This window comes from Triturus cristatus, chromosome 3_1 (genome assembly GCF_964204655.1).
Source record: "Triturus cristatus chromosome 3_1, aTriCri1.1, whole genome shotgun sequence".
Lineage (NCBI taxonomy): Eukaryota > Metazoa > Chordata > Amphibia > Caudata > Salamandridae > Triturus > Triturus cristatus.
This window is the reverse complement of record NC_140583.1, coordinates 806,219,697-806,235,081: the sequence shown is the minus strand read 5'-3', so window position 1 is coordinate 806,235,081 and position 15,385 is coordinate 806,219,697. Positions and strand designations below refer to the sequence as shown.

The 15,385-nt window shown below is 45.8% G+C and overlaps 1 protein-coding gene across 10 annotated transcripts in view; it reads right to left on the bottom strand.

Moving 5' to 3' along the window:
* The window catches only part of IFT54 (intraflagellar transport 54), a 543,753-nt gene that overhangs the window by 356,006 nt on the left and 172,362 nt on the right, over positions 1 to 15,385 (bottom strand). For all 10 annotated transcript variants that reach the window (XM_085645129.1, XM_085645127.1, XM_085645123.1 and 7 more), the window contains exon 5: positions 13,150 to 13,551. In XM_085645129.1, coding sequence (XP_085501255.1) covers positions 13,150 to 13,551 — 402 coding nt within the window. The remainder of the gene's footprint in view (positions 1 to 13,149; positions 13,552 to 15,385) is intronic.

Genomic DNA, 15,385 nt, shown 5'->3' with positions numbered 1-15,385 from the left:
CGTCTAGGAGCTTGTACTCTTTGTCAGGTGGTGGTGCTTCGCCTGACGCCTGAGAATTTGATCTCTTCCTAGCTGTAGATACCACTAAGGAATCCAGTGGTGCAGGGCCTTTAATGTAGGCAGGATCTGTGGGGGCGGCTTTATATTTTTCTCTATACGTGGGTTTAGGACCCTAGCCCTGACTGGGTCTTTAAAAACCTCTGGTGCATGTTTGATTACCCCTTTTAGCATAGGTAGTATAGCAGTAGACCTATGTGCAGTATCGAAGGTGTCTAGGAGGAAATCTTCCCCTACTGGGTCAGTATGTAGCTCTACCCCGTGATAATGTGCCGCCCTCTGTAGTAGGTGATGAAAACCTAACGAGTCTTCTGGTGTGGATGGCCTGGATGGATAAAGGTCATCCTGTGGGACATCTGGGATGTCTGGATTGTTATAATCATCCCATGGGTCTGGGGATCCAGTAGGGGTGGGGTCTTGTGGCACATCTGCTGGATCGTAGTACGGGTCCCCTTGATCATCATGGTCTGGAGACGGGGTCGGAGAGCGATGAGGCAGGGGTGGAGAGGGTGGAGGAGGTGGGGAAGGCACTCTGAAAGGGGAGGTAGCACAGTCCTTCCTCTTTGGAGGTGGAGCTGGTTTGTCCAAATGTCTCTTTTTTGAAAACAGTGTCAAATGTCCAGTTTTTGGATCCTTGGTAAGTGTCTTTTGCAGAGGATCCGGTGTGAATAGTTCTTGCGACACTGGTTGTTCGGTCGGCGCCGAGGTGTTGGGGGGCGACGGCTTTTTGGGCTGGTCTGTGCCGTGTTTTTTTGGAACCTCCGATTTTTGGTTCGATGCAGAGAGAGGCTTCGGCACGGGAGTGTCGGCGCCGAGGGCCTTATGATGTTTGGTCGGCACCGAGAGGCCGGGTTTCGACACCGAGGGCTTTGGTGCTGAGCTCGGTGTGGAGGTGGAGGCCAATTTTTTCTTCGGTGCCGAAGGGTGTTTTTCGGCACCGCTGGTAGGCTGGCTCGAGCCCGAGCTGCCGGAAAGCTTATTAGGCTTCTTTACCGGGCCCGAAGGTGGGGTGTTAGAAGCAGTGTCCTTGGTCTTGCCTAGGCGCGAAGGCAAGACCGAAGCCTTTTTGGGTGTCGGCGCAGGTGTGGGAGGGGGTATAGTACTCACGACCCTCTGCGCCGGGGTGATGTACTCCACATCTGAGTCGTCGGCTTCGGAAGCACTGACGAGGTCGTCGTCATCTTCTTCGGTGTGCTGCTGTCCCGGAGCTTCGACGTCGTCCCCGAAGATGTCGACTGGAGCGGAGGTCGAGGAGTGCGCCATGTTGCGTCTGGCCCTTCGATCTCTAATAGTCTTTTTCGATCTAAAAGACTTGCAGACGGGACAGTCTCGAGCCTCGTGTTCAGGGGAGAGGCAGAGGTTGCACACCTCATGAAGATCGGTGTGGGGGAATTTGGACCCACATCGAGGGCACTTCTTGAAGGGAGTTCTTTCCATCAGCCGAGACCGGAGCCGGGATAGGCCCGAAGGCCGCCGTCGCCGACTGGAATCGAAGAAGTGTCGAAGAGAAGGTGAGTAAGATGATTTGTTATCTGAAGAATCTCGATGAAACGAGGATTTTGCGTTGATCGTTGAACTGGAAAAGTTCGGAACAGGAGCGCGAAGTATTACATCCGAGCCCGATGGCGGAAAAAACAATCTGAGGATGGAGCCGAAGCCCATGCGCAATACGAACCAAAGGAGGAGTCACCGACCTCGTGACTTCCAAAGACTTTCCAAGAGGAAAAACAAACTGCAAACATCCGGGCCCAACACAAGATGGCGATCTATGCAAAAGTGTGTAATCTGCAGCTCATATGCCTCGAACCTTTAATTTTGCTTTATAAGTGTAGGTTGATGAATATGTTCTAGCTTGGGTGAGCAAGCCTATACCTTCCTTTGGGATATTCAAGTGAGCAAATTCTAGATGCTCAGGAGCCAGGCTGTCAACCTGAGCAATGTCAGTTTAGGATGCATGAAATACCTTTCCTTCTTGATTTAAAGTGCTGAGTAAGTTTCAAAGGTAACATAATGCAAGACAGGTATAGGAGGCCTGTGGAGCTGTAAGTCCTCTACCATGCTGGGCTATATGGATAATTATGCATGCCTCCTTGCTGATTAATCTGGGGACCTGGGAAATGGAGAAAAGATGTCAGAAAACCTCCAATATCAGTTCATCAAAAGTGCTGCTTATCTTGTTGCAGGAAACCAGGATCTGCTGGTGAAAAAACAATTTCTTGTTGTCGATGGTCCCAAACAGGTCTAATTTTCAATGTCTCCAACAATGGAGCTCTTTCTGTGGTTGAAGTAGGTCAAATTCCAGTTAATGGTAGTCTTCTACAAACCTGCTGAGGGCATACGGTCATTCATTGTTAGCCCCTGCCAAGTGTTCTGCTAATCTTGTCCTTACTTGATTGTTTATGAAGAGCGTCTGATTTTTTTGCCTTGAGGAACTTTGTTCACAACAGGCAATGACCACCAAACCGCATGCTCAAGATTTGGCTTTGTACTTCCTAGCAGGAGGAGGTGCACTGCAGCTACTCTTCTCTTTGGAGAACAACTGCTCCAGGTGAGATGTCTGAAATTATATTTGTGACTTCTATGCCCTTATGAATTATGGGAGACAATATAACTATTTCACTCCAAGGACGACTTTTGCCTCAACCTTTTTGCCTTCTGGCATCAGACTGAGATATTGTAAAACACCATACTACATTTATTAACTGTTGCATTAAACAATTGCCAATGTGTGCTCCCTCCACTGTGGTTGCCACCATCGAACTAACCTCTCTTGCCAAAAATGTCAGTTCTCCAGCAGTATCAGGTAACACCAGGTAACCGGACATGCTTTGGAAAGCTGACAAAATAAATAAATCCAGTTGTGAATAACTGGTGTGCCAAGGTTGGACATTATCAAGTGCATATAAATCTTTTCAACTCTAAGAAGCCCAGCCAAAGTTGTGTCTGGTGTTCTCACAGGCACTATTCCTCCTCTCAAGTGTGATTTAGGATAGGTATGGCTTTCACAACACAACAAAATTGTGCTCTGGGATAATAAGGATCAATGTGACAGATCTTATGCTCCTTGAAATGTGATATAAGTGCAGACATTTTTTATGGTGGACACCTGTGTACAATTTCTTGAGGCCCCAGCTGGAGCAATGCCTTGAAGAAAGATTTTTTCTCTTGGCACGTTCAGTCATGAAGATGATGGATCGATTTTCTACGAGTCAAAAAATTCCAGGAAAAAATCCTCCATGGGGTGGCAGGCTAAGACAGGATTTGCAAATGGTATACAGTCAAAATATGCAAACAAAAATTCAAATTACACTTAACTGAAGTGATGACCAGCAAAGCTATGTACAAGGATTCCATAACACAAGATGTACAGTGGAAATCTAGACTATATTGGTCTCTTGAAGCAGTGAAATGCTGTTTCACTGCATTAGCGGAAGTTCAAAGAGGTTACGATGTGAATGCGCTACTAAAAATTGTTTACTTCAAGGTACAGTTATACTATTTAGAACTATACACAAACTTACAGTGGACTCCTGGCTTGGCTGATTAAAGCATTTGAATCTATGAAAGATCCAATACTGGAAACCGACTTTTAAAGGGGCACAGATCAAGTTTTAAAATCGACTCCACTAATGCTCTTGCGTCTAGAGTTGGGGCCAAAATACAAACCAAATACTGCTATTTGCCGGATAATGGAGGAAGCCATATCCTAAAGTGTACCAAGAAGTCCTGAGAGAAGTAAAGGGGTGATGATGTAATCTATTACAATGGCACACTAGCCTGACACTCTTTCCTTAAATTTATAAAGCTTCTATATACCAAACCAGTTGCTAGAAACTGGGCCAATGGATTAACCTGTCTATAGCAGCCTGAATTGTGCTAATAAAAATGATTATCTTTCCTAGATTTCTTCACCTATTTCTGAACATCCCTTTCCTATTAAATGGGGTTTCTTTTCAGACTCTTAGATCTCGCTTCATCAGATTCATACTTTCAGAGAAACATCATAGAATCAGCTAACATAAATTTGTGGTGCTTTATGGAAAAGGTGGTTTTGAGGTGTCGGATCTAAAGATATATTACCTTGCAGCTAAGGGTTGTTTTTTTAGTTTTTGACACCACCCTAACAGCAAAATCCATTACCTCTACCCAGAGAGAAACCGGACTGACAGTCACTCTGGATTCTCTACTACACAGGGGATTGAATAGGTATAGTGCTGAGATCCAAACAGTGGCTGAAACATTCCGGTTCCGAGGTGTTTGGGCAAGAGGCAGGGGACTGCCTAACTCTACTTCCCTGACCTGCTGTTGGCAAATAACCAATCACTACCACTGACAAATGAGCATAGGGTTCTGGACACCTTGGCTAAGTTGTGGGTGTCTGAGTTGGACATTTATATATTGGTGGCAAATTTACTATAGTAGAGCAGGACATCTTATAGACTGAAGCATACAGCTAGAGAACGACTAACTGGGTTCTATTTGAAGCCAAAACTCAATCCTTTATTGCAAATCATAAAATCAGAAGATGACAATAGATAGCTGTCCAGGCTGTACCTAATGGTCTCAAAACAGAGAGCTCTTTGTCCAACGCACCGCAGATAAACATGGGGGAGAGACTTGGGAGTCAAACTCACTGACACAATATGGAATACTGCTATATGAAAACTGGGTTGGTCTCCCTTTATCACAAGGACAAGTTACTGCCTTATAAATATTTGTGCCATGCCCATTAGACCCCAGAGACGCAAGCTAGCATGGACCCAAATAGGCCCCACACTTGTCCTCTTGGTAGAACAGAACGTGCAGATTTCCTACATTTGCCTTGGTTGTGTGGTTAGTGCTGGACTACTGGGGTCAGGTTTTTTTTTCCCAAAAATATTTTTATTAAAGTTTTGCAACATACATCTGATATATTACCGGTGTAGCATGCCACGCAGGGGAGCAAAGTAGTGTAACAGCAATAGAAAACCCAGATGAGGTGCAATGCTCAAAATAGATCAAGCCCCACTCGTATAGAGTGGCCCGAGAGGAGGATACAGTGTCTAATCATTATGGAGCTTGAAATTAGTCCTTTCCGATGTAAGTCGAGAGCTTGCAGCGTCAACGAGTGTCATCTATGCTCCATCATAACAATCACTTCTTGCCTAAAATAGGTCGTACATGACACGGGATACGCAGTAATAATTTAACAACGTATCTCAGATGTAAAAAAAACTGAAAAAAGACAATCCCCCCCCCCCCCTTTGAACCCACCCCCCACCCTCCCCGTGGTGGCGGCGAAAAACATACAGTGAAGAAGTCACATGACAGTAGAACATTCATCAAAATTGAAAGAGGTGAAGAGCTCTTATGGAGGCTGGACATACATCTGATGGCAGATCTCGTGAAAGGAAGGTAACCAGGGGGCCCCATTTGAACACAAAGTTCTTGTAATTATCTCTAAAAATGTCAGACATGCGCTCCAAACTGAGCAATCTCCATAGGCGAGAGTGCCAAAGGGAAATTGCCAGAGCCTCCTGCCTTTTCCAGGCTGCCGCCAATGTAATCTTAGCTGCTCCAATACAGAGCCACATGATCGATTTATTGGCTCGGGTTTGGTGCTCAAGAGAGGGGTCACGAAGCCCCAGAAGAACGCCTGCCATGGTAGTGGGTATGGGATATCCCAATATGTCTTTTATGTGCGCCAAAATCTCATCCCAGAGCGGGCGGATGGTTAGACAATCCCACCAAATGTGTTCAAAGTCTCCTAGTAGCCCGCAACCCCTCCAACACCTATCAGAAGTAGCGGGAAAGATTTGTCGTAACTTGGCAGGGTGCAGATACCAGTCCATCATAGTCTTCAAGTGTGCTTCTCTAAGCTCTGTGGAGTGATTAAAACTTGCAATATCGGACCATAAGTGTGTCCACTCCTCATCAGCGATAGGGCGGTGTATCATATCTTCGCACATGGACATGTATCGTGTGTGCGGGGTCAGAGCAGTTTTGAGTAAGAAACTATATATGAATAAAATCACCCCCTTCATAGAGTTGGTTTTGGTGAGGAAGGCTTCAAACTTTGTGGGAGGCCGGGTGGCAGCGTCTCGTACATGAGGAATAAGGGCCCAGTGCATCAATTGGGTATAGTGATATCTTTCTGTTTGTCCTAGTTCATAGTCGCGTTTACAATTTTCAAAGGTAAGAGGGTCGAAGTTGTGAAATAGGTGTGTCAGAGTTAAGCAACCTCCCGCCCTCCAGGCATCAAAGGGCCCCTCATGCAAAGCCGGGGGAAATGCGGGGTTGAAATGGATCGGTGTGAAGGGAGAGGGGAACGTAGTCCATCTATCGTCAACCGAGTCCCAAACTTTGAGGGTGGTGCGTGTGGGGGTGCTAATATATGTATTTTTAGGTCTATCGTGTCGAGGGCGCCAGACCAAATCCCAGATTATCCTTCCCATCACGCTGCGGTCCATGTGTAACCAATGTTTCTCAGATTCCTGTTGTGACCATTCAACTAAAACCCTTAACGGTGCGGCTTTATAGTATAATTGGATGTCCGGGAGCCCAACCCCCCGTCTCTGTGGGATCGGCACAGTAAGGAGAAAGAGAAGCGAGCACGTCTCCCTTGCCAAATAAAGCGTAGAATCATGGCCTTCACCTTACGGAAAAAATCACCCCCCAGTTCAATAGGTAAGGCCTGAAACAGGTAGAGGAGCTTAGGTAGGAGAGTCATCTTTACCGCGTGAATACGACCTAGCCATGAAAGAAAAAGAGATTGCCATTTCGTGAGATCTGTTTGGATGCGTGCAAGAATTGGAGGAAAATTGGCACCATAAAGACCTTCTAGTCTTGGCGTTAATTGAACCCCCAAGTATTGTATGGAAGATGCAGCCCAGGATAGGGGAGTGAGGGGCTGTAGTCTGAGGACATCTGCCAGTGGGAGGGTAAGGTTAAGTATATACGATTTATCCACATTTATTTTAAAGCCAGAGACCCCTTCAAAGCGTTCAAGTTTCAATTGTAAGTTAGGGAGGGAGGTAGCGGGCTCAGACAAAGATAGGAGGACATCATCCGCGAACAAGGACATTTTGTGGAGCTCCCCCGTGAAAGGTATCCCCCTAATTCTGGGATTGGATCGAATCGCCATTGCTAAAGGTTCTATGCTGAGAGCAAAGAGTAAGGGTGAAAGAGGGCACCCCTGTCGGGTGCCTCAGGAGTGCTGAAAGGAGGACGATTGCACCCCGTTGACTACCACTTTGGAACGGGGGTGGAGGTAGTTAGCTCTAATCATGGTGATAAATTTGGGGGAGAAGCCGAATGCTGTAAGTGTCTGGAAAAGGTATGGCCAGTCAACCCTGTCGAAGGCTTTTTCGGTGTCTAACCCAACGAAGACGGCAGGGATTTGATATTTATTGGCCTTTTTTATCAAGTGCATAATTAGACGGGTGTTATCGTGCGTTTGACGTCCTTTGATAAAGCCCGATTGGTCTGGATGTATGAGAATGGGCATAAGGTCATTCAGGCGCTTGGCTATTATCGAGGAGTAAAGTTTTGCGTCGAGATTTAATAGGGCAATTGGCTTATAAGATGCGCAGCGCTGGGGGTCTTTCCCTGGCTTAGGTATCACCGAGATCACGGCCTCGGCCATGGTGCCGGAAGCTATGCCTTCCTCCGCCATAGTGTTAAAGAGTTGAACATGGTGGGCGCTAATATCCGGAGCAAATGTTTTATAAAAGAGTGCAGTGTAACCGTCCAGCCCGGGAGCCTGGTGAGGGTTCAGGGCTTTAATGGCTATAATTATGTCGTCTGCTGTGATTGGCGCTGTGAGTAACGCGTCCCATTCGGCCGATACTTGTGGAAGGGGCAGTGTCTGAAGAAAGTCCCTCTGGGCATCTAAGTCTAAAGTGTCCCCAGTGTAAAGAGTTCTATAGAAAGAACCAAAAAGTTCAGCTTTTTCCTCATCTTTATACGTAACTTCCCCCGTTGGTCCCGTTATGCCGCCTATATATTCCCTCTCCTGTTTGTCACTTAATTGCCTGGCAAGATGTTTACCAATTTTATTGCCCTGGGTGTAGAATAGGTGTCATAACTTGAGAAGTGTAAATTCCGCCATGTTATTGTACATAGCCCTAAGTTTACCTCGGAGCGCGGTGAGGTTGCGTAAAGTTTGCCTTGTGGGATTGAGTTTATGAGAGCGCTCAATAGCATTCAACTCATTTTCCAGTTGTTCTCTCTCAGCAACCCTTAGTCTGTTTAACGCTGTATTGAGCGCAATGCATTCCCCCCTAATGACAGCTTTAAAGGCATCCCAAGTGTTAAGCTCGGAGGTGTTCTCTGGGCTGTTAGTCTCGAAGAAAGTAGCTATAGTCTTTCGCAGTTTAGTACAGGAATCTTTATCTCGAAGGAGCGATGGGGGAAAAGTACCACCTGGAAGGAGTCGGGGCGTTCCCATACCAATGGAGGCTAATGGACAGCAGGCTATGGTCGGACACTCTAAGAGGGAAAATCTTGGCGTCTTGTAAAGCACCCTGTAGGGACTGACTAAGAAAGATATAGTCGAGGCGTGAGTAGGTACGGTGGACGAATAAAAGGTGTAATCTCGCGTCTGTGGAAAGAGAGTGCACCAGGCGTCCAACAGGCCCAAGTCGTGTAGGCGTTGTGGCGTGGTCTCCGAAAAAGTGCCCATGTCTGAGTGGTGTGTGTGTGAGCTGTCCAGAACTTTCTGCCATATCAAATTAAAATCACCCATAAGGATTAGTGGACATTCCACAAAGTTCGTCAGCCTCTCCAGAAATGTGTGTAAAAAGGTTGTCTGTCCGGTATTGGGGGCGGATACCACCGCAAAGGTGCAGATTTCCCCTCTCAGGCGCCCTTTAATCATAATCCAACGACCTTCCTTGTCACTCGGGACCCCAAGTGGCTGAAATTGAATGGAGGAGCGGAACATAATAGCCACACCTCTGTGTTTCGTGTGGGCTGAAGACTTGTATATTAGAGGAAAATGTTTGTGTTTAAGGCATGTGTCCTCGGCTCTAGCTAAATGTGTCTCCTGTAATGCCACTACGTCAAGATGGTGATCGACAATATATTTCCACACTTTGTGGCGCTTTTGGGGGGAGTTAAGTCCCTTTACATTCCAGGTTCCAATAACAATCGGCATTATGTTAAAAAGAAAGCACTACAGTTCTCCCCTAGTCTCACCCGACCCTCAAGAAACACATAGTCAAGTCGTCTCTCTGGAGGCGTGTAGTGTCCGTTCACGCCATTTGTGTTGTCCCAGTAGTCATGCATCATCTCAAACATACTTTGTAAAAAGCCGCCACCACAACCCACCCAGACGACCACTCAACCCTCAAACAAAAAAGAACAAACATAACTCAGTAAACAATACAAACATCACTGTTAGTCCCTCCGCGGGATAGGAGAGACCCCGCAGGAACCAGGGGAAACAGCAGGTCCGAGGACCCCGTCCACGCCCGCCTCAGTGCAAAGCTGTGTCGAAAGCATCTTTGTGTGGTTGAGCCAAGAAACCCCAGAAGGCCACCCTAGGCATAAATCCGTGACCAAATAGATGCATCAGCAAAGTCTATGCATGTGGGGATAACGTATGAAATAACACTTTAAAGGCCTTAACATACCTACAGTCAGTGCCAATCTCTCTTGGCAATTATCACGAACTGAAAGGAAAAAGGAAGCAATATTGGCCTTATTCGTAAAGTTCGCAAGGTCTATGATCTCCCCCGTCGCGAGTATGTGATCAAAGGCTGAACGGCGGGAACTGCAAGAGGGCCAGTACAGAGAAGGTTGCAAGCGTTCCTTCTGTAGTGCGAAATAGTAGTGATTATCGTTGCCCCCTGCGTGGTCCAACACTCCATGTCGAAACCGAAGTAGAACCTTGCGAAGAGTCCCCATTTTTACCTGGTAATGGAGTGTCCTCCTCAGAGGGAAGGCCCAGCAGCTCCAGACCTTCCTGTAGATCGGTGATATGGCGCCGTTTATTCTGGTATTCAAAGGAGAGCCCAAATGGATATGTCCATCTATATCTGATTTTGTCATCACGCAGTTTAATGGTGATGGGCCTGAGTAGTTGCCTGCATGCAAGCGTGGAGGGTGAAACATCCTGAAAGATAGTGCAAGAGTGGTTCTGAAAGGAGACGGAGTCTTTCGCCCTAGCTGCCTGTAGAACTGCTTTCTTGACTCAAAAGGAGTGAAACTTTGCTAGGACATCGCAAGGCCGCTTCTTCTCGCCATGCTGTAAAGGTCCCACTCGATGTGCTCTATCCAATTTTATTTTAAGAGTCTGTGGGGCCAGAATCTCCGAGAAAAGATCCACCAGGAAGGCCTCTAGGTCAGGTCCCTCTGCGCCCTCCTCCAGGTCCCTTATGCGTAGGTTCTCTCTCCGTGCCCTGTTCTCAAGGTCTTCCAGCTTGAGTTGCGCTTGTTGTAGCTGGTCCTTGAGTGAGCGAACATCGTCCCGAAGCCCTGTAGAGAGTTGTTCCTGCTCCTGGTATTGCGTTTCAAGATCAAGGACTCTGGTGCCCACGGAATCAACATCTTGCTGGAGGGAGGACAGGCGCTCTGTCAGGGCTGATCGCAATTGGTCGATAGAGGATTTGATATCCTGACTAATGTCACTACGCAGTTCAGATTTAAGGTCTTTAAACATAGCCAGGAGATTGGTCTTTGTAAGGGCCATTGCTGACGCACCTGCTTCGCCCCGTAGCGTTGAGCGCTTTTCTGCTGTGGAGAAGAAATCCAAAAGTTTGTTCGATGGTTTGCGTTGATTTCTTAGGCGGCATAAGTTTAGGACCTTCAGAGCAGTGCAGGCAAACCAGGAGTAGCGTGAACAGTAGAGTGTCGAAGAGGCGTCATGAGGCGGCTTCCGAAGTATGAATCAAAGCGCTGTGAAGATTGGCGCTGCAAAGCTGTCGGGTCCCCAACTTGGGTTGCGCTGCTCAGTTAATTAATGTAGAGAGTGGGGTGCCTCCGCCACATGGAGCCACAGAGACATGCGTGTTCCAGCATGTGGGCGAATACAGGGAGCCCTAAGAGTCCGCTTGTCCATCTGCACAGTCCCCGGAAAAGATGGCTTCAACATGGGCACTCGTGACCGTTGAAGGAATACTGAGTGTTCACGCCCTTAGAGAAGGCAGCCAGCACCGGGTGTCACCCCTGCAGTACCGTGTGGCAGAGGCTAAGCAGGCAGGTCTTCAGTGGGCCCTTGGTAGCTTCACAAGGTGCGCAGGGATGAAAGCGCGAAGCAGTGCATTACAGAAGCCCCCCGACGTGGGTGCCGCTAACTTCAGTGGGGCACCTGATAAAGCGAGCGAAGGTCGCCGCCATTTGGGGAGATGCTGCTGCCATCTTAAGGTCAGGCAGAGGAAAAGATTGCAGCGCTGGGCCGATGTTGTGGAAGCACGTTTAGTTCCGCCAGCACCCTATAGATAGTCTGTACCTTGGTCGTTGAGGTGGCTCTCATGGGCTGTCGTCCCTGTGCGTCCCTGAGCGATCAGAAGGGGTTTCCATTATCGCAGGGGCCGCACCGCCATTTTGTGTGCTGCGCGTTCCGTCTCCGCGGCAGCGATGGTGAACCAGGTAGTTCCCACGGCGGTCAAGCTATAAGACCGATCTCCGTGGGCGCCTCACAGCTTCCCATGCCCAAAGCTCCGTTTGCAGCGCGTCTAGGCGCCTGTAGCTGCACTTCTCAGCACATAAAGAGCGCGTGGACCGGGAGCAGAGACGGGTTACCTCCGATCGGCCATCTTGCCCCGCCCCCCGGGGGTCAGGTTTTTTAATGTTTATCACAGATGATTGGTTGTTGACTGGATCCTAGCCTAATTGCCGCTCTGTTCAGAATGTTAACCTCACACCTGGTCCTGACAGGAGCTTTGCTGCTATGGCATCGCTATAAGTGGAGAGTGTTTGGGAGGCACGTGAAAAACAAAAACTGAAGATTGGTTGAAAGGCCTGTTTTTTTGTAATGAACAGTCCAAAGTATGTGTAGTTTAACAGCATGTCAGTTCTCAACTGAAGGGCATCTGGGGACCCCTTCGCTCCTATCTCCTGCAGGCTGAAAATGTGGCCTTTGATGCAAGTTTTTCATGCTGATGCACCCTCTCAGAGGTGGGTGACAGTTGGTGGCCCAATAAATGAGTGGAAGGCTGGTCCTCGACCTTTGAATTTCCAAAATGGTATATATATTCTAAAACTCTGGGCTATAACACCTGGCCTGTATTGTTCAAGCAGGTTAGGAAGATCAGAATGACTGACATCTACTGAGCCCTGAGAGACATTAATGGTAAAACTGTGTCACTTTTACCAATGTATTTATTAGGCCCGCGCCGCTTGACTGAATATATTGGTTGCTATTTTATTGCGAGTTTCCAGATTATGAGCTATATTGTACTGTGCTTTTATACTGCTGCCTAAAATTTCAATTAATGTATCATCCTTTGATGTCTGTAGTCTTTAATAAAAAAAACTATAAAAAACGGAAATGCTGGTTTGACAAACCTGTCTGGTTTGGCCTAGAAATATGCTCAAAAACTGTTGGCTGAACATTAAGGTTGAATGCTGAGCTCAGGTTGAAAATTAAGCAACTTGTCTTTCTTTACTCTCTTTAAATTAAACTTTAGAAACTTTGACTTCAACACATTTATCTCAAAAAAAGAATGAATGACCAAATAATAGTTGTTTGTGTGATGCCCAATCTTCTAAAACTAAACACTCACTTCATTTTTTGCCCAATGTATTGGTGCTATATTGAAATCTGTCACACCATGTGTATTTGAAGTTAAGCTTTTGGACACTGTCGAAAATATTTCTTTTTAGGACAACATTTTGAATAAAGATATTTCTGATGTTGTGTCTGTTTTCATTAAAAAGTGTCTGTAATATGATTTGAGGTCCCAGAGCTGTTCAGAATCCACACAGGAGACGTCCTAAACAACACAAACTGTTCTTTCTATCTAGATAACCTTAATTCTTATGCCACACTTTTGATCTCATAGCAAACACTCAACATCACTCACACACCTATCTCACTCTCTTTACATGCAATGAACTTTCACACTTATATTCTATTTGCCAGCCTTTCACCACACCACTATTCCTCACCTTTTTCTCTGGCTCTCTGGCTCGCTCTCTCCGTCGTTCCAATTCTCGATCACGTTCTCGGTCACGTTCATGTTCCTTGTCGCGCTCTCTCCCCTTCTCCTTCTCTCGTTCTTTAGTCCGATCCTTATCTCTCTCTTTCGCTCTACCTCCATCACTCCTTCTGTCTTTGTCATGTCCTTTCTCCCGGTCCTTTTCTCGAGCCTTGTCTTTCTCTGGCTTACCCGCTTTCCCACGGTTCTTTTCATGGTCAGGTTTTTCCACTTCCCGGACTGTATCTTTCTCCACACCCCTCTCTCTCTCCCTCTCCTTCTCAGTCCTCCTCCTGTCTTCTTCTTTTACATGTTCTCGCTCTTTTCGATCTTTACTTGTACTACGCTCACGGATTTCAGAGGTTTTTCTTTCCTACAAAGAAAAAAATCAAGTATGTAATAAGACACCTGTCAAAAATGGATTCAACCACATGCAGAGTAGGCTCAACACCAGCACAGGCACATATCAAAGAGTCTTTTGAAGCAAGAGTTTTTAGCATCAACTCAAGTCCAAACTTATTTTTCTTCAATTGGAATATGAGAAAGCACCAACAACCTGGGTCTACTCTTCTCTTCCATACCTCCACTGAGTTAATTGAATGTGACATGAGATAAAGTAAACATAATATGTGACTGACCTAAACTCTAACAAGGGTGAAGGATGGCAAAGCATAGAAGGAAAAGAAACAGGCCTAGGCTCCTTTTTCTATAGCAACATTATCTAGAGTCACTCCCAAGGCAACATATGTGTGGTTGTTCTCCAGGGTTGGTACATTTCTGTTATATCCAGAAAGGAGACATACCAGAGGCAGAAGCATGTGAGATGGACTTTGCGATCCTGCTACAGAAGGCAGAGCGCTTCCATTCCTTTCAATCAGTGACCAGTATTACATTTGTCTGTGCCACTCCAGAGGGGTTGGCATTTATGCTGTCACATTTAATTGAACTTGTATTTCACAGCCTGTGTAGATCGTTGGCACAAAACGTGAATGGCAGGGGACTGAGGCATAGAGGAGAAGATGGATGTCAAACAGGAGGTTGTTCGTTTGCTTGAAAGATGGCATTTAGTTAAAGAAGTATTGTTGCTAGCTTTAAGTTTACTTCTACCCAAGGTTTGGCTGTCTAAAGTTCCTTAATCAAAAAGTTGCTAACCTGTTTATTTTGATGTCATCGTCTCTCTCTGAGATGGATGAATTACAATGCATTCGCATTCCATCCACAGTGCCCAGCAGGTCTTTTCAGCCGTTTGTGGCTTTCTCCTCCTATCTGGAAGCCTTTTAAGAACACACAACACCTTTCACACGTGTACTATTTGCATGATTGCATCATAGCTACAGGGAAGACTTGTCCTTTATTCTGGCAATCAAGAAGGAAACTTGTGTAGTAGTAGAAGTAGTAGTAGCAGTATTTTATTGTTTCAGACTATTTAAAACCACACGAAATATGTGAAACATTAAAATCATAAAATAGACAATAAATATCAACCATCTTCCCAAGGTTTACGGGGTTTTGTGAAATTACTTTAAAACATGACATTAACAAAAAAAACAAAAGAAAAGAGAATAAAAAATCTTGTATTGTTCTATGGCTTGAATGGTCTGGAGATTTACTTTCCCATCTTTTAAATGCTAGAGATAAACATGTTGTCACCTGTCCCACTTGATTGGGCGTCAAGTACTGAAAACTGAGAGGAACAGTCTCACCTATAGTTCTTATCCTTTCTGTGTTGAAGGATTTTTTCAGCAGCTTCTTTCTAAAGTCGGTTAGTTCAGGGCATGAACAGATTAAAAGTTCCAATGTTTCCGTCTCTATATTACAAAGACAGCACCATACTATTAGTAAGCAAATGTTGTTCCCATCAACCATCAAACTAGAGGAATGTCAGGTTAAAAAAAAAGTCTAAAGTGCAAGAAAGGAGAAAATTACCTTAGAGTTAACGTAAAAATCTAGAAATGGTTGCCTTTGAAATGGGTAGGACTTCATCGTAGACAGTGGTTTTGTGTTGAGATGCCCTCTCAACATCAAGAAGATGGATGACCATTTTAGTTTCTTGCTTTAGCACAAGCTTCTGAGCAGCTTTGGTCATTTTATATAATTTGCTTAGGAATGGCAGATTAGTTAATCAGGAGATACTTCACACGAGATTCTGCCACTGGAATATGAGTATATTAATTACCCAATTCTTTATTTATAAGATATTGTATAGT